This window comes from Charadrius vociferus, unplaced genomic scaffold (assembly GCF_000708025.1).
Source record: "Charadrius vociferus isolate BGI_N301 unplaced genomic scaffold, ASM70802v2 scaffold835, whole genome shotgun sequence".
NCBI lineage: Eukaryota > Metazoa > Chordata > Aves > Charadriiformes > Charadriidae > Charadrius > Charadrius vociferus.
In genome coordinates, this window is record NW_009648449.1 from 13502 (window position 1) to 38382 (window position 24881).

Consider the following 24881-nt stretch of genomic DNA (forward strand, 5'->3'; position numbering starts at 1 on the left):
ACAAACAGCTTTCCTAAAATCCAAATAAATATCGCAAGCAAAGGAAGAAACTGCCTGGCAAAAAGGCGTTTCTCTCAGTTTTCATTTGCCTGCGGTTTCTGTAGCCATCAGGAAACACTGACTCACTTGAGGACTTCAACAATGTTAACAGACTGAGTGGTGTCAAGAGTTTACGTAAGGGCTTTACAAGTGTTCTGCTTCTGCCTCATCCACTTAGACCACTTCAGGACTTGCAAAACCAAGACAAGAAGAAAAAAATGAATTTTAAAACTATTATCAAAAAAGGATTCCACGTTATTCTAATCATTAAAAGTCTTCAGTTGGAAAATAGGTGATCTATTGTTTCAAAAAGAAAACTGGCATGCAAGCTTCAATAGCTGTTCTCAAAGGAAACATATTTTTCTTGTTCTACTATATCCTATCAGCCATTTCAGACAATATATTAAGGATTTTAAATAAACATTTTCCTTTCACCATGATTTTGTAGTGCAATTATCAGAAAAATACATTGTATACCACACCTAGAATTTCCAGTTCTTGAGATCTGCTGCACACGTGCTCTTTCCTTTAATTCATCTTCATAATCTGCAGGTAGATCTCTTACTATTCCATCCAGATAGGGCCTTAAAGAAATAGAAAATATTCAACTATGCTTGCCTAAAAACATCCAATCTGAAACGGAAACTCCAGCAGTTTCATGCAAATGGATCCTGAGTCTGACTACACACTGGACAGCAGAAGCAGTTCTGAAAATATCACACAAAATTTCTAGAAATAATCCACTTTGCTAGCATTGTCAAGGCAGTGCTGTGTCTGGAGTCCGAACTCCCAAGCCTGCTTTCACACAACCTTTATCTGTTGAGCCTGGTTAAGAGTTTTGAGAGCTGAAAAGCATTCAGCATTCAGACTGCATTAATTGAAACAGATCTTGCTACTCTTAATACCCAGGAGCCAACAAAGTCTACAGCAGACTTCAGCACACAGCTATTTGGCAAGTCTAGTGAAAGAGTTAATTCAGATATTAAAAGCTTCTTTAATGACAACCTACACTTCACTATGCACCTGATACCATTTAAAAGAGAGAGGTTACTTTTAATCAAGATAAAAGACAGGTAACATGGCATATACAAAAATTCAGGAGCTAAAATTTGAATAATCTACATATGAAGTGAAGTAATACAATTGAAACTTCAAATAATTCCAAAAATGCCAAAAATTGTATGGACACAAGGGAGCTTTTCCTGAAAAGATCTGGGGTAGTTTAATTTACAGGCTTTTCTTGCCTTGCAAGTTAACCACTCTTTAATGAGGACTTGACTTTATCTTGATAAAATAAGGCAAGAATAGGTGTCCAATGAAAAATAAAGTACCCAATAGATGCTAACAAAGTTATGCATTTTCCAAAGCTGGACAGAGCCATGGACTAACTATTTAGCAAACAAAAAAATAAAATACTAGGTAATCATAGGAAAAAATCTCATCTTATTCTTTTATGTAAAAAGATCCACAGCTCTGCTCATCTTTGTAATTTAAATAAAAGCCAATAATCAAAGGCAAAAGGATGCAAGCAGATTATTAAACATTGATTTGGCATCTTAACAACCCACAAGAGCAACATGAAAGAACAACATCCATCCTCTTGGCATAACATGATCTTCTTTCATGATCGAGATCATCTTTTTGATAATGATCAATCTGCTACTTAGAAGGCTGGTCACGTAAGACTGAAACACAGTCAGGAAATAGAAAGCCTAGTCCATAGCATGATGAAAGAATGCAGGGAGGAAGCAAAGAAACAAACCTTGGGATTCAAGAGGCAACATTTTTTGTAAAAAGCAGCAAGCTTAGCATGGCAGGCCCAGACACATTGGCCCAATTCAATCAAGAAGCTGTTTTATCCTGTTTATAGGACAGACCTGGCTGTTGGGGATGGACTAAAGCATGCCACTCCTAAGAACCAAAACATTTTGCTACTTATCTCTTCCCTGTCACCATTTTTATTTGCTGAAATATGCCACAGTCCTCTCTTTGAAAAGGGGTAGAGGGGAGCATTTGTTGGTCCCATCTGGGGTCCCCCATGTCCCCAGCAGCCGATTTGGCCTAAACCACGACACTCTTGTCAAAGAGAAACCTTTCTGAAAAGTCCCATTACAAACACGTGCCCCTCCAAACTGATAAAGCCCATTTAAAAACATAAAAACTTTTATACAGCAAATAAAAATACTCCTCCTTATGAATTTAGTTTCTGTCATGAATCAAATGTGTTCTGGAAAGTTGACTTTGCCAAAAATGTAGAAAAAAATGCTAACTCTTCAGAAGTTGATTTGTCAGTAACTAATAGATGTGTTCCTCCTTGAAGAGACACTGAATGTAGTTCATAAAAGCAGAGCTCCTTGCAAAGGGAAAACAAAAAAAAGATTACAAAGCACATTTAGTAAAAAAAAAAAAAAAAGTAATTTTCAATTAAAATTCAGGAAAGTAGAAAATACACACCAAACCTTAATTTTATGTACAAATTTAAGTTCAGGCAATTCAGGTGATGGTCCAGCAACTTCTTTTAAGAAGATTCACCAAGCTTCCCCGTAACAAAGATAAGACTATCCTCTATACTTGCTTTTAACAGAAAACAGGGACTAAAACTGTTTCAGAGGCTTCTCCAAATAAGCAATGAATTGCCTAGTGATATATTGGTCATGGACATTTTCATAAGCACTATCAGTGTTGTCTGGAATAACTAAGAACTAGTATATTTCTATTTAACATGACACTGTCTACTGTTGGTTCAAACACCATCCTTGCTAATATTTTACATACATAAATCTGTATGTATTCTTCAAGAAAAAAGTAAACCCTCAAACTTTATCAAATGGTCATTTTTATTTAAATATTAGACCGTGTGCAATTGCATTAGACAGTGCCAAACAGCTACCTAGTAAAAAGAGAACGTTATTCTTCTGGGTGTTAATTAACATAGAGGATTAACTTTGCTGTTAGTCTCAAAAATACGGACATTTTGGTTATCTTTGCTAGACACCAAGTCAAGCTTCTAATATTTTTCTGTTGTAGGACAAGAAGACCCTACCCTAACACCTCCTTTGCTCATTTCTACCAATATAACACTACAGGATGGAACAATTTTCGTATTTTACATTCTCTTCTCTGAATCTCATTCAGAAAAAAAACAGGCAATCTTGTTCCTGCTATCTATTTAACCACTGTTTCCATTTGCTAGTCTTTTTCAGAAACACTGTATGAATAAATACATGCTTTTAGAAGCACATCAGAACATACAATCTGAAACTCTGAAATAACCCATTTATTTAGCCTGCATCTCCCAAATGCTTCCAGACATTTCATTTTCTCCATAGTTACTTAATTCCTTTATGTTTTTTTTAAAAAAGACTGAGAAAGAATACCAAAAGCTATTTTTGTAGATAAGTTATTTTAACTCAATTGGTATTTGAAACTTGAAAAGAAGCACGACTTCATTCAATTTAGAAAATGCTTTTGCAGTAGAAGAGCATTTTAGGGTTTGTTTTTCCCAGATACTAATTTATAGTGCTACCAGTGAATTAGCCCTGTAAACACTGACTCAAAAGATCATTTAACCAGTCCACAAGCAATTAACAACAAAACATGATTGTAACATTTAACAGTGTTGAGTGGTACAATTTGCCTTTTGTTTTTTTCTAGAATAAAAGAGTTTTTTTTTTTTCTAGAATAAAAAAAGAGATTATTTTGCCTAACAAGGGAAAGACAGTGGCGTTTCCTTCACTGAACCAACTGCAGTAAAATAATTCTGGCAACAGCCTTAACACAAAGGCAATTAAAAAAAAAAAAGCATCTACAACACTCATGTTCCCACGATCTGTAAAGGGAACAAATGAACACTCTTGAAGCACCGTTTTAAAATTTATTTACAAGAAACTTTGCCTATTTCTGCTGCTTTATTTCATTTGAATTTAGGTTTATAAATCACATCTCTTTCAAGTTTGGTAGTATTTCACACCACAATCTATCTGTTTTTGCAAGCAACCAGTTCTTGCAATGGAATAACCAAAGGTGGCCAGACTGCCAAACTGTGAGTGATTGGGCAGGTAATGCTTTTTTTTTTTCTTCTTCTTTTAAATGAGTAAGCTAGAAGAGAAAAATTAACAATTTACGTCAAAGTAACCAAACTGTTTTATCAGTTAACATAGTAACAGCAGTTTTGCTCCTGAATGATTTATCTAAAACACCCTCCCTGATTTGGTTTGTGTTTTCTTAAATATTTATTCAAACTGTATAGTTATTCCTGAGATTAGGACCTATTAACACCATCAGGATTTGGTTCAACTATGCATATGTTTAAAGTCTGCCACTTAGCAAGACATGCAGTAAAAAAGATTTTTTAAAAAATACATTTTTACATTTCTGTGTTAGAAATGCCTGCACCAAAAATGGAAGTTCAAACCAATTTTGGAATCTGAATTGAAAATTGACGTGCTATTACAGACTAAGAAAGTACATGTAATCTTGTGTTCCCAGCACGGGGGTTTGCTCTCAAACACTAATTTTTTTCTGGCAAACTACTCTTACAAAAACAAATTCTGCACTTCTTTTCCTGGGGTAATTCCTCTAGTCTCCTTGGTTTGCCATACGATATAAAATGCTCCCTAACATTTGATATATAGTTTCAGGTACTGGTCCAATTTTTAAATATTTTTTTCTTAAAATTATTGCAAAGTTCCTTTTTAAAGTAAGTACAAAAATCCTACTGTCACATGTGAATCCCATATAATTTTCAATGAGAGCAAACCATGGCTGTCAACAAGCACTACAGAAATAAAGGAGAAAACGGAATTAAGAATACCTTTCAGCATAAAAAACCCGGGGAGTTTTTCTGTCATAAGCGCTTTCACATCTAAATCTAGGGTCCATTTCTTCACTTATCTCAGGATCATAGTCCATTCTGTAGTATCTTCTACCAAAATCACGATCCTCATCAAGTCTGTGATGCTTCCTAATAGGAATTACAGATTGGCTAGCAAATCCACGATGTCTTCGACTGGGAACATCCAAATCTTCATCAAGTCTTTTATTTAATAGTCGACTTCTTAATTCAACCTCATCATCTAACCTATGATACCTGTCTTCCTCCAGCCATCTCTTATTTAGCAGCTCTTCATAACCTTCTGTAGAAGTAAAGGCATCCTTCTTGGGAGGTTCTACACCTGTATTACAGGGCTGTACTTCTGTATGTAGCTCTGGCTGGAGCCTGGTAACAGCAATAGGGTTTTTATTCCTGTCCATCTCATTCTGTTTAATGGAAAAAAAATATTAAAGAATCTGAATATAAACAAATCACATTGAAAAAAACTTGGTTCTGTATTTCTTCAAACAATCCCTAAACAGGTACTGGAGAAAATGTAGGAGGTGAGCAAGAAAATACTTCAAGGAAGGCTTAAAAGCTAGGGATTTTCTTTTTTTATTCAGGGGAAAAAAAACCCAAAGAACACACCACTCTTTCTTTTATCTAATGTTTTTCAGAAGAATGTCTATCAATCCTGGATGGGCCTTTTATGAACTCCAATTTGACCTTCAGATTCAGAGGTGCAAAGAATCAAAAAACACTGAACTTTATACCTTATCAAGAGACTAGATACCTTTATCTAGATTCAGGCAAGTTTGTAATATGTCTTACCTATGAGCACAACCTTTTAACCTGACCATTTCTTAATCTACTTCTTTGCTCTCCAGGAGAAGTCTCTATGAGAAAAGATAGTTTAATGGATGAAAAATAACCCCTATGACACACTGGAACATGTGTTCAATACACAGTTCTAGCAAACATGGCTTTGGATAAATCCTGTAGTATTTCTGCACACTGATCTTTCATCTGTAAAATAAAGATAACAGTAACTCATTCTTTACAAAATGTAACGAAAAATAAATTAAAGATGCAAGTGACACCAAACTGGGAAGAGGGATCAATATACTAGAGGGTATGACTGCCACTCAGAAGGGTCTTGACAAACTGGAGAAATATGCTGACAAAAAGCTCACGAAGATCAACAAATGCAAATGCAAAATTCTGCATCTGAGACAGAATAATGCCATGCACCAGTACAGGCTGGGCACTGACCATCTAGAAAATGGTTTTGTAGAAAATGTCCTGGGTTAGCAGTGGGCAACTAGTTGAACATGAGTCAGCAGCACACCCTTCCAGTGAGAACAAGCAACCACACCCTGGGCCGCATTAGCAAGAGTGTTGTCAGCAGGCCAAGGGAAGCGATCCTTCTCCTCTGCTCAGTATTTGTTCAGTATTCAGGTTCTGGTGTAGTGTGCATCATTTCCCCCCTTCCCCAGGTATAATGACAAACTGGAGAAAGTGCAGAGGATGGCTATGGAGATGGTTAAGGCACTTGAGCTCATAAAGGAGAAGCTGACAGCTGGGTTTGTTCAACCTGGAAGAGGGAGGTTAAGGAGGGTATGCATGGGGGCAGTAGGAACTAGTGACTGCAGTCTCCACCTAATGGGTGGTTACAGAGATACCAGAATCACGATTTTCAAAGAACCAATGGTCACAAGTTGCAGCAAAGGAAATTCCGATGGGCTATGGAAGGAAAGAAGTTCAGATCAAGCTGTTAAGCAGCAGACCAGGTTGCCCAGCAGAACTGTGGATTCTCCATGCTTTCAAAACTCAACCGGACAAGGCCTGACCAACCTGATCTAACTGCGAAGCTAACCTTGCTCTGAGCAGGAGACTGTACTACCTGACTTCCAGAGGTTCACTGCAACTGAAATTTATCCTATGATTATCTAACTGTTGGATCAAACTTTTGGGGTTACATATGTTAATCATGAGACCCATCCATTTGACTTACACTCAAAGTCAAATATCCCTCAGAGATTGAAGAACCTCAACAAATCCTCACCAGCTTTTTTTCCTGTTTGTTCTTATAAAAACCTAAACATGTAGAAAAATCTTTAGAGATTTATAGACTCAGTTACAAAAACACAAACTGCATTTTTGCCATATATTTCCTATGGATCCCTGTTGTGTAGCACTCCAGCCCTTGAAGAAGCCAATAAGAATCAGATATTGAATTCCAACATCTAAAGGATGCCTGAATACCGCCTTATAGCTGTATTCACAAATTAGTTTTCAACTATATGACACTCCAATGCACTTGGAGGAAAAGATATTTCTCATAAGACAACAATCTTTCTGGAAACAGACAAGAAACAGTCTTTTAAATAGAACTTATGAATACATGGATATTTGCACATACCAACTGTTGTAAGACAGACAGTAAACTTTCAGCTGTTGTGAGTACAAATACGAGTCCCTTCACAGAATAACCTAGCCCTCGGAATACAATACACTTAAGAATTTCCATATTAAAGAAAAGTGGAAAGCCTTCTTAAATCAAACCTGCATCAGATGAGAGTTCCAAATTATTGCACTCCATCACTAAAGGCAACTATATTTAAAAAAAGAAAATCTACCCACCTTACACAAGATCTTACAATTAACAACCAGTACAGAGGCTTTCTCAGATTAATATATTGCTTCCAGATTACTAAAAGAAGGGACTCACGACAACACTAATTAGACCTAAAAATCCCCTGTTGACTGTTGTACTGCTTTTGACTGGGACAGAGTTATATTTCTTCATAGTAGCTCGTATAGGGCTATGTTTTAAATTTGTGATGAAAACAGTGCTGATAATACAGGGATGTTTTAGTTATTGCTGAACAGTGCTCACACAGCATCAAGGCCTTTTCTGCTTCTCTCACCACCCCATCAGTGAGCAGGCTGGGGGGGGGCACAAGAAGTCGGGAGGAGATATAGTTGAGACAGCTGACCCCAACTGACCAAAGGTACATCCCATGCCATATGACATTGCTCTCAGCAACAAAAGTTCAGGGAAGAAGGAGGAAGGGAAAGACATTTGGGAGTATGGTGTTTGTCATCCCAAGCAATCGTTAGGTGTGATGGAGTCCTGCTTTCTGGGGGATGGCTGAATACCTGCCTGCCAGTGGGCAGTGAATGAATTCCTGATTTTGCTTTGCTTGCATGTGCAACTTTCGCTTTGCCTATTAAACTGTCTTTATCTCAATCCACAAGTTTTCTCAGCTTTACCTTCTGATTCTCTCCCTCATCCTACCGTGGAGGGGGAGCGAGCGAGCAGCTACGTGGTGCTTAGCTGCCTACAGCCACGCAATTCAGGCCTCAGCTTAGAATCTGAGTTCAATTATACATGTGTCTAGCTCATTTTCAGTATTAAAGACTTTTTTTTTTTGATTCACAATTGCACAGGACCATATATTTGACAGCTAGCACTTGCCTTGCTTTCTCATGAACTGGACACAGCCTGAGGAAAAAGCAGCTACAATTTAAAACAGAAGAACACCGTGTGGAGCTCAACATTTTGTGCAATGAGACAGCTCTTTTGGTCACCACTTTTACCACCAAGAACAATCCAGGGGCTTCCTTCAGACACACAGAAGAATGAAAGCATCCTTCTACCAGATAGACAGAACTGAAGTAGAAATCAAGAACTGTACTGTATGACTCATAACCAGGACTTCCTAGATTTATTACTATAACTCTGGCCTAATTGAACTAAATTTTTTGCTTATTTTGTCTTACTTTGTATGTCTTCATCAATGATAAAACAATTGACAAGATCATTTATGATGTTCTTTGTATCAGCTTCAGTAAAACTGTATTACCTCTGTGTTTTTCTTCCCTAATTTCCTTAGCCTTTCATTCCATTCTTCTTTATCCCTGAGATACTGATTGTACTCCTTGTTTCTTTCAAGCCGTAGTTTCTCCTAAAACAGGCATTGAAAAGGGCATCATAATTTTGCATTTTTAGGAGCAACTTTTAACTTCATAGAACTGCAGTATTAAATGAATACATGCGAGTCATGTGTTTGCCCTCCCCCTTCTTTGTGACGTATAAATAGTGCTTGAATTGCTGTGAAGTTTTTGTTTATTCTTGAATGTAGTACGTCCTCTTAATCCGAAATCTGTAAGTACAAGTCAGCTTCTTGGGCATGAAGTCTAGTCCCCAGTAACACTACTGTATATCAAGTTCCATCTTAAAACCAATTAGGTTTCCTCCCACTAAATTTATTCCAAAATTGTTCCAAAGCCTCACTCCTTTGACAATTAGAAATCACCTTCTAATTTCCAATCTGAATGTATTTACAGGTGACTTGTAAACATACAGTTTGGGGTTTTTTTGCGTTAAGGTTAGTTGTGACTTGCCCTACTCAATTAAAACAGGACAATAAATACACATGTAAACAAGATGCGTTTTAGGATTACAGTTTAGCATATAACTTAAACTGTCAAATTCGAATGGGTAGTTAAGCTGACTGCAAAATGAGTCAAAAGTGCAAAGAAAAGGAAAAGTTCTTCTTAGGAAAACTAAGAAAAACAAGTTCTATCCACCTTGTCCTAGCTGCTCTTGCAGGGTGACAATATTTATAACCAGCTTGCTGAGGTCTAAAAATATGCAGGAATTGTACATCAACAGCCTGACAATATAATATGAAATACAAAGTCTCCAGGTAAAGTAAACTCTGATTTGCATTATTTCCTGATATAAGTACCTTATGTTTAGAGCATGGGGCATCTCTTACACTACCTCATTCCAACCACTGTATAAATGAATAAAGATAATTATATTACAAATCATGCTCTTCTCTACTGCAGTATTTTCCAATAAAAAAAAGCAAAAGGTTTTAAAAAAATCAGAACATTATATATAAATTTACTTTTCCATGAACAAATTTCAAACAAAAATAATGTATAACTCATTCACCATGGAAATACCAGCTTAGTGATAGTTTTGCAAATGAAACCAATGCTCCCCAAACTGTTTTTTTTTTTCCCAGAATTTGTGTCTATAAGTTTTCTGACAATGACAATATAAAACCTGCAGACAGCTATGAAAGGTGCCTGAGGGGTATTTTCCAAAGCTGGGAAGCTAGCATTGTCATTAACAGGTGGCAAAACACTCAGCAGAAAATTCAATATGCTGTGTGACTGCACATTTTACCTAACAGAGGAAAACACAATGCAAATGTTAACCTCTAATCACTACCTGCCTAGAGGCTAACCGTTTAGCAGGGCACAGTGTGACATCTTCTGGCAGCTTTTAGGTTCTACAATAGCAATCAATAAATGGGCAAAAAGGATACAATGCACTTGCACAGAAAATCTCAACGAATGTTGAGCTGCTATGATACTAAACCATCAACGATCAGGCATGTTCCCAGTCCACATAAATCTTTAATTTCCACAGGATTAATCAAAGATACTTTATCTTTCACTGTTTCAGCACACATATTTGCAAGGGTTAACATAAAGTTGACAGGAACTTGAAGCTAACGTAAACTCAGCACAAACGCATGCTGCCACTGAGAAGTCCTTTCCCCTTCCTGGGAATTTCATTCTTGCTGCCTCCCTTTATTTTTAACACTAGTATAATTTGGAGATTGGGGCTTTTTCATAACAGCAATTTTCACCTATTTGAGTTCTCACCTGGCTCCTCATATGGCCAAACATTATTGCCAGAACAAGAAAGGCAGAAAGCATAAGTAAGCACAGCAAGGGCAAGACCAACACATTCCATAGCAGAAGTCTTGCACCAGATTACAGTGACAGTGTGGCCCCAAACACATAGCAACAATGCAACTCCAAGGCAACATAGATTAAAAAACCAAAAACCCCCAAGAGTGCAACAATCCAGTCCTCCTCCAGCAACAGTTTCTCCTTCTGCCTTGCATCTCCACTGGGGTTTGACCAAAGCTAACAACCCACCAGTAGTGTTTGTTGAGGCAGCAAAAATATTTGCTAAATTACAATGTTTCTGCTACTTCAACTTCTTGGATCAATTTACAAGCAAACATAAGAAAGGAACTGGGAATGTAAGACCAACAGTGTGAAGGCAGGAGGAGAGGTAACTCCTGTAGGACTGATTTAGGCTTTCACAGAATCACACTACGCATCAGAGGAATGGATGAGAAGTTAAGAAAATCCACACATGCATATTGCATCTTCATATTCTAACCTCCATGAACCTCCAATAGCAGAGAGACTGTTATGGCCAGTATCTTTCTCCAATATATGAAAGCAAGACCATAAACTGGTAAGAAACCTCAGGGAGATCAAAGGGGCTAAATGCAGAGGGAGAATGCGTACTCCTTTCACAGAACACATTGGTATCTGCACTCTCAAAGAAAGATTGGAAATTGGGAAGATTCCTATATTAACAGCAGGCAGTACGTGAAATATCAGATAAACTTTTATTTAGATTCCTGGATTTATCTGTTCAAAAAAAAAAAAAAATCACATGAGGATGAGCGTAGCAGGATGAGGTAGGTTAAGTGTACACAAAGATATCAAAACAAACTGTGTACAGCAGAAAGCACACTTTTATTAATTCTGATAGGAACTGGTAAGAATATCACTGTAGAAACAACTACAAGCAAATATGTTTAAAATTATCGCCAGGCTGCAGTAAGAAGAGTAATAAATTAAAAAAACTATATATAAGTACAAGAAAAAAGTGTTCTTTATTAGATCAATATTTATTGCTGAACAAAACCCAAGTGGAACCACCAGAGCTTTTGAACCCATCAAATGCCCTGCAGGTGTGAATTAGAAGTAGCAAACCTCAAACTAGTATCAATATAGAATTATACAACTAATTATCTACAAATTAAGAGTACAGGTAACCTAGGATTAAAAATTTAAAAACAACAACAAAATTTAAAGACTTTACATTTCAGAAAACTATTCTAATGACGCCAAAAATGTTCATTTGTAAACAGTGCAAAAAAAACCCAACCAAACAAAAAAAACTTAAGTGGAAACAATTTTTCCACAACAATTTAAACATCCAGCTTTATTTTCAAGTAATACACCACTTACTTAATTTCCTCCAGATATTTACCTTGGCAGACCTTCGCTCATCAATAGGAAGAGATAATCCCTGAGTATATGGATCTACTTCACCAGTAGTCAGATAATTTTTCTACATTAAAAAAAAAAAATCATTCAATGTATTTCTAAATACCAAACCTTACTTGCTAAATCGTTGCTAGGAATTATATTTTCTGAAATAAATCTGATCAATTTAATGACATAAAGACTGAAGACAACCTTCACATTTTGAAAACGTAGGATGTTCTTGGAACAGACAAATGAAGTGAAGTCAAGGAATGCAGAGCATAAAGGGCTTTGTCAAGCTTTAAGCTTCGGTTTGAAAGTGTTTGTCACTTCTTCCCTGTTACGCTGTTTCAAGGATTACATAAGTTAGTCTCTGTATATTAAAAAAATATATTTTTATTCCAAAATCCCCACCATTACTCAATTGTCCTGTAACCAAGTAGTATAAGCACAAGCATCTATGCAAGCGTAAGAGGATTTTTCTGAGACACTGTCTTACTTATGATGAAAAATTGCTTTTTCTAACTGCAGAAAACATGTCCGCTTCTTATTTTAACAGATGGAATCCATGCTAACACTAGCACAGTCACCACTCTGCATCTCAACACTGTTTTCTACAACTGCAGTACCTAAACTTTTCAGGATAATGACCCATTACCAAACCTTGTAATTCTTTATGGATCATCAGTGACTTTCAGAACAGAACTTTCCATTGAAAGCACTACCTTGTTGCTCCATATAGCTCCCTGGGCCACAGCTTGGGAACAGGACTGTGCAGTAATTCAAAGTACCAGCCTTTCCAACCCAACACCAATGCTGGAACAAGCCCTTAGCTTCCAGGCCTAGTGGCTTCTTCAGACATCACTCCTTTACTAAAAGTATCTCCAGGCCAGTCTCAATCAACTATGTTTTAGAAATACTGTTATCTTTAATAAAAATATCATCTATTTGTGTGACATGGGCTGATGAGGGGAATGGGTTAGAGACGATATTTCACTAGCATTGTTTCCTTCCTTTATCTATGTCATAACATAGCTTAAAGGCTTAGAGGCATGTCAACAGGTAACAGCTCTACCTGTTCCAGTACAAAACCACATCATTACGAACTATATTTCACAACTACACATTAAAAGATTTAAGGTTTTAAGGTAAAAGATTTAAGATTTTGCATTTTAACCATGCAAATATTCAAGCACTGAGAAGACTAGATCAATATGGAGAACTACGTTATTTTTATTACACAAAGTAAATAAATTGTAATCCTCATTATTAAGCAATTTTTTTCACACATTGAACACATCTGTAGAGATTACCTCTGATCTTAAAAAGGCATTTGCCAAAAATCAGAAGCTGATACGGTAATTGCATTTTCTACATAAGCGAGACTAAACAAGTCATTAACCAAAATGTTATCACTATGAGAGCTGACAGAAGTTGCACTATCTTTTTATGTGTGAAAAACAAATTAGAGCTTGTTATCCTATCTCTTCCTTACACCTTACAAACTTAATATAGTTAACATGTACTACATTACCAAAAAAAAAAACAAACCCCAAAACACCTTGTAAACCTAAATTTGTAAAACTGAAGTTCAAGTGAGAATAGAACACTAGAAGTTAATGAAAAATTGTATTATTTGGGTACTTTGGTGAGAATTACAAAACATCAAGTTTTAACACAATATTCTAACTTTGAAAATAATCTGAAGTTTAAGATTAAACAAAAAGCAACAATTATAAAAGCATCATTCCGGTCACAGCTTAAGAAGCCAGTAAATTCTGCTGTTACTGTTATTCAGGAATTCTAGTGCACGCTAATATAGTTAATTTGCATCATACGCACGTTATTCAAAGCCCCAGAAAAAAACCCAGAAGGTTGTGCTTCTACCACATTATCTCCCAGTCCTTCACTGAAGTTGCTTAATTTTAACAACCTGGATGGACAGCATTAAATTTGAAAATTATACATAGATCACAGTACAATGATATAAATAATTACAAATTACTGAATTGAACAAAGCTTGTAAAGGTGTGCATCTGGTATTATTCTTTCCTCAAAATACTTGTATTCTTGCATTCTGGCCACTAGGTGCTGAATAGCTGATTCTACTGCTTTCCTAACCACCAACTGATGAGATTTCCAGGTGATAGGGAAGAAAATCTCTGACTCTGGTTCTGGTGACATATTATAGTATTTCAGAGTTTACTATTTTGTTCCAGCTGTATAAAGAAAACAAAAAAACCTGAACTCGTAACATCGATGTAACTGATAAGCCTTGACGCAAATGTCTACTAAAAGAAAAAACTTTTGTAGTCAGCATTAGACAGCAACGATAGCAATTGCAAAGGAAAAAAAGAAATCAACATGTGTTTAAAAATCTTATTAATGGAAAATAATAAATATAAGCCATCATTTTGCACAAAGCAAACAAGGCCGTTAATCACAACTAATCACTACAGCATGCACAAACACACAAAGCACAAAAAAGTAATTTTTTTTTTTTTAATTCAAAGAGCACAAAGCTTTGAAACAAAGCAAAAAGCAACTAACTGGAAAAAAAAAAAAAAAAAAAAAGATATTGAAGGCACCCTACCTTTCTTTTTGCCTGTGAAATACCCTAAAAGTCAGGGAAAAGATACTATTCAAAAAGCGTCTTTCATTCAGAAATATTTGACTTAAAAATACTTTTCTTAAAGCCAGTCCATTCTTTCATTTTAAGAACTAAACATACGGATAATTATCATTTTCAGACAACAGAAGTTATTTGGTTCCTGTTTTCTTTCCTCGTTGACTAAGAAGGGATACAGAATATTCCCAAGATTATGACATCTCATACATACCATTTCAATTTTAAATTTACTGTGACATTTAATAAATCACAGAACATCAAAGTTGTTTTATTTCTGAAACTGAAAAGAAGCTGTCAAATGGAGTCACACTAATTATAGGAATATTCTTACCTGAATTACAGACCATAGAATGCTTAAGTATTTAAGGAAGTAACAGGTGATATTTTAAATTCTTAAGAAGAAACTAAGAAAGAAGTAGAGATAAATAAATGTATTCAGAATAAAATGTCTTAAGTAATATGTTGTCTCATGGCAATAAGATCTGTAGAAGCCTAAAATATATAACCCTTCCTAGTGGTGACATTTTGCAATTACTTTTACTTGAGTCTTTGAAATCAGTCATCACTCATAATGAATGCATTCTTATAAAGATTTTTCCACACATTTTATTAATTTTCATTCAATTAAAATAAGAGAGTCTTTCTAAAAAAAAAAAAAAAAATCACTAAACTCAGGAAACCAGACAAGAAGCTTTACCTGAGAAAGATATCGCCTATAATCTTGTCGAAGTTCCTCTTTGAGCTTATGTTTTTTTCGTTCATATTCTTCTCCAAGAGGTAAACTTAAGCCATAGTTACCTGAAAGTTTAACACCATTAAATATTATTATTCTAATATTTTGTATCAATACAAAGCATATCTTGCAAAAGTTACATCTGAATTTTTATTACATATCAGCAACAAAAAAAAAGAGCTATGCAACAAGTAACTACAAAGCCACTGAAATAAAAACCACCTTCTCTGTATGAGTAGTTGGGTGGAAAGTATTCTAGAAAGATGGACTGGTTTTTGGATGTTAGTTTTCTCTAGTCCTTGTGCTTTTTCTCCCCACTAGAAAAAAAAATGCAACATAAACTGAATTTATTTGGATAGTTTGACAAATACATACAATATTTAGGTTATTTTATACTATTTGTTGTGTCAATGTATGTTTCAAAGAACATACATTTGACACTTTGATACTTTGACATGTTAGTTTCTAAATTACCCTGATATTTTAAGCTGTGCTTATCACACAATAGAAAATATACTTTGCAACTAGAAAGCAACAAGCCGTTTGTTTAGCCCAAAGCATGTGAAAAATATGTTGGCTCCCACACAACAGAAGGAATCTGACAATATGAGAATAATAATAGTTTTTGTTTTCCATCTCAGTGTTTTTAATTGTAGTAGACCCAAAACACAGACTTAGTACTTTTCCAAGCTTACTGTCAGGTCTCATAACAGCTGCACTCTTAAAATATAATGCTATGAGTTGTTTGTTGTTCCCAAAATATATTTTAAAGTACTTTATGATAAATACCCTCTGCCCCAGAAGACCACCTCTGCAGCCACTTTCACCACTCTCCACACAGAGCTAGTGAAGCCCACAAAACCACACAACCAGAGACACAGATTACAATTGTTTGGCTTTTTTATTTCCTATTGTTTCTCTGAAAGCATTTCTACATCTCGTGGTCTATGGAAAATGAGGAGCAAGGAGTAAGAGGGAAGGGAGGGATATTCAAGACTTACTCTTACATCAATCCCAATTTATCGTACGGTACATTGTTTGACTCCAATATTTCATGTTTAGTGCATTAACCAGTGTCTGAACAGTAAAAATGACATTATATAAATGCTGAAAATTGCTAACTTGGAAATCACTCTGCTATTGAAGCAGATAAAAGGCTGAAATATATTTATTAAAAATAGACTTAGCTGGCTTAGTCTGTGATAGTTTCAGCTAAATAAGAATGTATCCTCATGAGCCAAAACAGGAGTCAGCCTGCTGTTCTGAAGAACCAAACAATGTAATACCTGACTAACTATGTCATATACTGTTTTGAAACAGCTTGCAGAGTTCAACTACTAACCAAAATCTGCACGAGAGCTTATTCGCCAACCTGCAAGTTACTTTTCTCCTAATTTTGCACATAAGGTAAGTGTAAGTTCTGTTAAAAAACAATGTACCGTTTCAACCCACAAAAAAACATGTAAGGAGGAATAGAACACAGAAGAGGAAATGGTTTGTTTCAGCTACTTGCTCTTGCCTTTTATTTTTACATGAAATTATGTTAGATTAACTAAAGGAAGCCAAGAAGAAAAAAAATCAAAAGCAACTAACACGTCAGACTGAAGATTCATTCAGTTAGCTTCAGGAAAGCCAGTAAAATTCAGTACAGAAAAAGATCAGTGAGAATTAAGTGCTTTGATTCAAATATGTGAACTACTCAAATAGAAGAGGGTTTAAAGTTAATTTTATTACAGAAGACCTTTTTTTGGCCACCAGAAAAGCACTGAGATAACAATTATGGGTAGTGATTTAGGAGATAATTGAAAACTACCTACTTACAGTTAACATACATTCATTCTAATATTGCGTACAATTTATCTGAATTCTTCCATTGGAATAATAGATATACTTTCTTTTTCATTGGTCATCGTCTTTTGTTTATTCTGTATTTGCTATATTTATTTGCCATTTCACATTCTCTTAATCACACACAATCACATTGACAACTTTTTTTTAGAAAAAGTTAAGATTTTAAATGCATTTTTACATAAGAGTTTGCCTGCATTTAGTATGTTGAGAAATAACCTTAACTTCTTCCAGCCTGATTCTCAACACTGCTGCTAGAATTATAGAACATACTGAGCAGCTACCAAGGAACAAGTCCCTGTCTAATTTAACCCAAAGGAAATTACACTGCTTTAAAGCACCCCACCAGCAAACAGGCTGGGGGTGCACAAGAAGTCAGAATGGGACACAGCTGGGACAGCCGATCCCAGCTGACCAAAGGTATATCCCATACCATACGATGTCATGCTCAGCAATAAAACTAGAGGGGAGGTTGGGGTGGGACTGCTGCTCAGCGACTGGCTGGGTATCAGTCAGTTGGTGGTACGCAATTATTTTCATTTGTATCACTTGTCTTTTTTGGGTTTTATTTCTCTCTTTGTTATTTTCCTTTACATTACTATTATAATATTTCAATTATTAAACTGTTTTTATCTCAACCCATGATTTTTCTCACTGTTACCTTTCCAATTCTGTCCCCTCATCCTGCTGAGAAGGAGGGAGCGAGCAGCTGTGCGGTGCTTAGCTGCAGCTGGGGTTAAACCCAGCAATACCCACTTGTTGCCTTTCATTTAAGATCACTGAATGCCCCTCATCTGTAATCCTTCGTTATGTCTGTTACTATATTTAGGTGTCAATAGTTAAGTCCAATTTATAATAATAAACACAACTTGACATAACATGACATAATAAAACCACCAAAAATGTGAGGTAGATGCTTATTCAAGTGCCATCCTCTAATCAAGTTTATCCATTATGACTCCTGGCAGCAAGGAATATTCAATTATCATTTATCACTTTTAGTGAAGTTTTCCTGTAAAGGTTTTAAAGGAGCTTGCCTTGCTGATGGCTGGAAGTTCTGCTTATACAACACCCTTATAAAAAACACATTTTAATTTATGTAGCTAAGCTTAGTTCAGGCCCCCAGATTCACAAGCTCAGGCTCCATTTTTTAATTTAAGACCTGCACTTTTCTGGTCACAAATTCTGTTAAAATTATAGAGGGCACATAATATTAAGTGTAGCAGGAGTACTTATAAATAAGATAGATTGGTATTATATAACATCAAATATCCATTGATGTATCTTCTTTAAAATAAAAGGACTGCTTTTACTCCCAGTGGAACCTGCAGAATTACATCAGAATTAGAATAAGCACAGTATGAAAATTAATGAGGTACAAAACCAAAGTGTCTACACATGAAAGAAAAGAGTTACCTATCGACAAGAAGTAGGACACAGAAAAGCTCTAAAGCTATCAAAACAAACCTGAGCTACACAAGTGTAACTAAGGAAAAAGAATAGTGCCTACAGAACCATTTAACTTGGTCAAGATTTCAACCAAAACTAAGTGCTTGTTCTTTCCTTGTATAATAAATGACTACATTATTACAAAAGCACTACAATCAGTTTAGTACTCTATGCTTAAACATTTAAAAGACACTTAGCATTTAAAAGAAAAATTAGTTTAACTGTGTGCATTTTAGCCAAGCTGGAATAGGACTCAAGCTTAGAGGCTGAAAGAAAAGGCATCCTTTACTTCCCTGGCACCAAATACAGGGAACATATCCTTTTGCAGTAAAGTCCAGATGAAAGATGGACCTCCAAAGCTTTTGCTCCACCCAAATACAACAGGAAAGGACAGATCCTCTATCAAGGACTGACAACCAGCTTTTGGGGGTTTTTTTTGTTTGTTTTGTTATTGAGTTTTTTAAATGGAGAAAAGGGAAGTGCTTAGCATATTTTCCTTATTGTAAAAAAAAAAAAAAGTGTAACTAAAAAAAAATTCCACACAATCCCAAGATGTTTGGAAGACTGAAGAATTGGTATGCACTCAAATTATAATGATCATCTTATAATTAAAAATTCAAAGCATTAATTCCCTTCTAAAAATTCTCAAAGGTAATTAAATGCTACTTAAATCTAGAAGACATATAAAAAAATACACTATACCTAAAGGATAATTCTGTTGACTATTTGGAGGTATATTTTCTTTAGCCATGGAGATTAACATTTTGCTGGTCTCAGAAAGCTTCTCCGATTCCTTATTCTGAAAATAAAACAATATGATTTGCTGTATCGTAAGGCAAAAGATATATCACATATAAGAATAACATTATTATCATAATTATTAGCAGTGCAGAATAGAAAGATTGAAAGTGATGCTTGATTAACACATTAAGCAAGTTATACGTTTCACTAATATTGCCAAAAAAGTAGTTCTCCTCTACAACACAGAAATTATTAGTTCAATATATTTCAATATATTAAATGTATTTCATGTCATGAAATATACTGACAATATATAAGGTAGTTTATGTCATAAACCATATGTGATAACCCACAATTGCTTCATAGTTTACACATATCCTCTTTGGTTTTTTTACAGGGGCTGATTTGACGTACTGCAACCTATTTGAAACTATGAAAGAATTACAGAGTATTACAGAGCAAGTTTAACACACCTGTTCCCTGAAACTACACTTTCACCGTACAGCTTAGGACTTTATCGAACCATAGGCCAGAAACATTCTACTTCTCTTTAAACTTGCTCTGAGCAGATTCCTGCTAGTCAGCTTCCCTAGGGAGGACGGAAGGAACAGTGATAACCATTTACAAGAGTTTTCCCACCTGTAAAATACAAAAGTTACTGTGTGTGCCTGGTGGCAGTTTTTTTAAAATCTACATAAATACAGATACAAAGTATTTAAGTTAAAAATTACTCCGGATAGATAAATCTTTACTATATGCTTTAACAACAAACACAGTTTTAACAGCACAGGAAACGCAGTAAATGCAAGCTTAAATCAAGACCCTAGCAAAAGAAGTGTTTAAATTCAGGAAAACTATTTCATACTCTTACCCTCATTTCCATGTAAGGTGGATCATTTTCAAGTTCTGCCTTATCTCGTGCCAACTTGGCCTTCTGATCTTCAATAGATTTCTCTAAATCATCCGCCAACATTTCTAAGGTTATAGAAAAGACAGAACATTGCCTCTAAATCAGAACCTCAAAAATTTAAAGCTTAATTACAGTTGTTTAAGACAGTAGTTAAGTAATATTCAAGTTTCTCCCTCAGAACTAGAGATGTTTGATGGGTGAACAAAACACCTGACTCAGGAAACCCATCCATGGAGGAGATTACTTGATGTTTCACCAGAGAGAAAATTCAAAGATTCTAGACTATAAGACTGAAGATATTTCTCTAATCTTTTTTTCTAACTTTTCAAAGTTTTGGGGGATTGTTTTTTTTAACTGCAAGTCTACCAATGGCCTTTCACTACACACTAGCACAAGCTTATTGTCAGTGAACTATGAAATGAAAATTAGACAACATAAAAAAACCAAACAAGATAAAGGAATCATTAGACAAAAAAAGTACAAAATACACATATACTCTAAAATAAGGACCAAATCATACAATCAATTCTGTGCTTAACTTACTGTCACAAGGAGTCTTAAAAATCATCAAGCTTATTCAAAACAAAAAAAAAATCACAAAGAACAACAAAGCAAAACAACAACAAAAATCACAAAACACATGCATAGTGTTTCTGGAGTTGGAGCCAACAGTGTATCATTACCTCCTGTACCAATAAAATAGCAGAGGCAATAAGAACAGCTACAGTTCTGCAATAATTGTTAGATAGTATATCAGGCAGCATTGACCTGCAATCAGACAAGCGACTAATGTGTAAGAAAACATGTACTGTGGAACAGCTGATTACCTCTCTTCCATCAGTTGTGCATCTTGCCTATTTGACTGAAAGCCCTTCAGAGCAGCAATTTTGGCACCTTACATGTGCAATTTATTTCACATTGCTGCTCCTAGATAACCTCATAATAAAAATTAAAGTGAATCAAATTCATGGCAATGGAACTGTACAGTAGTTAAGGCACACACTCAGACTTTAAATATTCTTTGTTAGGATAGTCTTATCAGAACTGAAAATACTGCAAAGCTGCATACTAAGTACCCATGGAAAGAAGAAAGACAAAAATGAAAAGAATGACTGCATACAAGCCTACTCATCCTAATCTCCACTCAGCATTTTCACCAACTCCACTGGAGAACTTTTGTAAAACCAAGCCTACAGATAAAAAATCCGTATGTTACATTCCACACTTAAAGGAAGCATGAAACTGAGAAGAACATTATGACCCTCAATTCCCTCTAATACTACCCACACAACTTAAGCAATAGGATTGCTTATGTAGGTTTCTAAGCAATCCCATCACATCTGGTATATAAACTCAGATTGCATAGCAGATTTTTTGAGGCTAATTCAGTATCTTTCTAAAGTCTACAGATTGTATGAAGTAAACAACAGGCCAATGATAAAAGTATATTGGAAAACACTTTCAGGAAGAAAATCAAAGAATTTAAAACAAAACCAAAAAAACCCACCTCAAAGACCAACAGAATAAGAGACTACATAGGTAAACATAAAATAACATGTCCAGAGAGACCGAGATAACTGCTTACTAGAAGTAAGATGAAGAGAAAAAAGTCAAAATTCCATCAAATAATTTCAAGTAATTGCAAGCTAAGTTAATTTAAGGAATACATCTGCTTGATGTATTCCTTAAAATGTATTCCTTTAAACTTTTCCTCTTACTTTAATGCCATTTTTGATTCATAATATAAAATCATAATATTGTTACAAAGGAGGCAGAACTAGGACAACCTATTTACAACTCCTAGTGGTAATACAGGACAATCTATTCCAAAAATAAATTTCCCCATCTGATTTGTCCTAAATCTTTAATCTCATTAGTTTTGCACACTGATAAAGGATAAAAGAAATCTAAAAGAGGGTAAGTTTCCAGGCACTAATAATTTTTATTTAGCCTATTAGGTTACATAACAAAAAGCCTGTTCTGAATGGGTGAAACAACTTGTCATGCTAAAGAATTTAAAAGTTGGTCTCATCACATATTCAGTGCTGCATAGCCACCAAGAGGAAAATTACCATACAGAAAAGAAGGCACTGTGAGAAGCCTTTCCAAAAGCTCATTGACTATAACATCCATATTTCTTACCTCTATTTACAATGGCATTTACAAACTCTAGAACTGTTTCCAAATCACCATATTGGAATGGTACCACACCTATTTTGAGATATGGTATAAGGAAAGGAATATTTGCAGTATAGTTTCTATCTAGGACAAGGAACACAATGAATATTCTTGTATTCTGCACTCCTATCATATTGCTCAGAAGAACAATTTAATAAATTAAAAAACAAAGATAAAACAGTTACAGCTGAACTACATATGCAATTCAATTTGTGTGAAGAAAGCTCACAACTCCAGGCCTTGAAGAACACTGAGACAACTAATGCTACAGCACTGTTGATTCAGCATCACTCTAATACAGCTAAATAGCCAGGAAAAGTGGCCAAACGCCTCTTAGAAAATAGCTAGACATTCTATGTTTTCCATACTTCTGCTTGAGTTGATCTTCTTAAAATACGCATGAGTGTAAACTTTATGAGATAAGCTAAAATAGTGTATTATACTGAAAGAGAAAGAAAAAAATCAAAAATTCTTAAATATTTTAAGCAAAAGACTGACAAATTGAATGCGATGCATACACTGCTAAGTTCAGAAAATATACCAGTATGTAAGCAAATATCTTACTGAATATTAATCAATTGTATCATCTACTGTATCAACTGAAGAGATCATGACTGATCACAATAAAAATAAACAAACAATACATTTCTCTCTGAAGAGAGTGCTACCAAAGTCCCCAGTTATGCAGTGAACTGTCTCACAGGTGGCAGCACTAAACTCACAGCGAACCATTAACTTCAAACTGGCTTCATACGACTGCACAAACATACCAAGGTAAAGCCTGCCACCATAAAACCACTTCAATTCAAAACAAAGTAATGTATTTTCAGTTTAACAATGTGTGTGAATGCATTTTGTGCATTTCTAGACCCTTGAAATTACTAGTAAAAGTAGCATATTCAAAACTAAGAGTAGAGAGTGTACTCCATGGGCACATGCACAGAGCAAAAGGGAATGTCAGAAACCGCTGTAAACATTTGTAAACCCAAGGATAAACCATATGCCCCCAAAATTATGAGGTGCAAACAACATATTTTTCATGTTTTTTAGAAAGCAGAATATTTTGTAAACAGTATTTTTTAAAGATGTTTGATTGCATCATTGATCAGCTCTTCCTTTGACTCTTGCATCTTTAAATCTTGGATCTATATGCATTCCCAAAACATTGTATTATTCAAAGTGGAATGCCATTAAACATACTTCTGCTATATACTCCACTACTGTCTGAAAATCTCCCATAAAAAATATTTTCTATATTTTTACTTTCAAGAAGATTTTATTTTTTCGTAACCTTTTTCCCTTTTTAACTGGAACTTTCACAAAAGCAACTCTGAACAATTAGAGCCAGCTAGGTAGACTTCAACAAATATACCAGGCAATAGAAAACACACAGATGTTCAAGAAAAGTCAAGTTTGAACATGAGATTTTTATTTTATCTATGCCCAAAAAGAGTTAATAATGCATGTCTCTGTATTCAAGATATTCAAAACACCTATGTGTGTATGTATTGCATTGTATGTACTATATCTAGCTATATAATGTGTATCTATCATCTAAAGCAATGTTTACTGTGTTCCTTTTTATTCTTTCCTTTCCCCTCCTATGTGTTCAGGAAAACAGGGCACAAAAATTTAAGCCAGTATGTAAAAGTTGACAGAGTTCATCTCTTCTGCGTCACCATAATATTAAAATAACATGAGGAAAACAGGCAAAACAGCAATTCCCATCCATATGAACTGCAGCAAAGGTAGCAAGGAGAGAAGTGCTTTTAAAAAGGGACTATGTTTACGCCATGTTTAGTAATTGTACCTACAGATTATATGGTCACATAATTGTGTCATTAAGAAATACTTTTCAAAGTTTCACCCAAACTTCTTCAGTTCTTACAACAGTCAGTACTAGCTGCTTCTCTACCCTTATGAACAGCATTTAGAATAAGCTGTTGCTGTCAGAGCCATGACTCCTGTACCTTACACCTTCGTTTCTTTTCAAGTTTTATCTGAAAAAGCACCAAAAAAAAAAACATTCCAGAGTCCGGACGCTCACAATTCATAAACTCTGACGAAAACAACACGACGTTTTCGCAGCTGTAGGTGCAATTACCCCGCACAGCAACCAACCAACGAGGTTCACCAGTTACTCCCCTCGCCCTAAGGGTTTATCTGCTTTTTCCGGAACACGGACTCCGGTCAAAAAAAAAAAAAAAAGCCATTAATTCCAGAAAATTTTCAGAGCCAGGAGATCAGATTTATTTCTCCAAGCGTGACCAGCTCGGGGGAGCGCCTCTCCCCGCGTCCCGGCCTGCAGCGCCCGCCCTGCCCTCCTCGGCTGCATTCCTCAGGCAGCCCCGGAAGCACCGACACCCCCTCCAACCCGCCTCCTCGGGCCAGGTGTGAGGCGCTGCCGCCCGGCCGAGGCCGCGGGAGGCTGGGGGCCGGC

General features: G+C 35.6%; 1 protein-coding gene across 1 annotated transcript in view; it reads right to left on the bottom strand.

Annotated features, from left to right (window-relative positions):
* Positions 1 to 20322, bottom strand: part of CSPP1 (centrosome and spindle pole associated protein 1) — a gene marked incomplete at its 3' end in the record, with an annotated part of 32232 nt that extends 11910 nt beyond the window's left edge. Inside the window, 8 exon segments of the mRNA XM_009885576.1 lie at positions 522 to 623; positions 4853 to 5298; positions 8722 to 8823; positions 11958 to 12038; positions 14547 to 14570; positions 15280 to 15380; positions 19315 to 19411; positions 20225 to 20322. Of these exon segments, the coding sequence (XP_009883878.1) occupies positions 522 to 623; positions 4853 to 5298; positions 8722 to 8823; positions 11958 to 12038; positions 14547 to 14570; positions 15280 to 15380; positions 19315 to 19411; positions 20225 to 20236 (965 nt within the window).
* Between the last annotated feature and the right edge of the window lie 4559 nt (positions 20323 to 24881).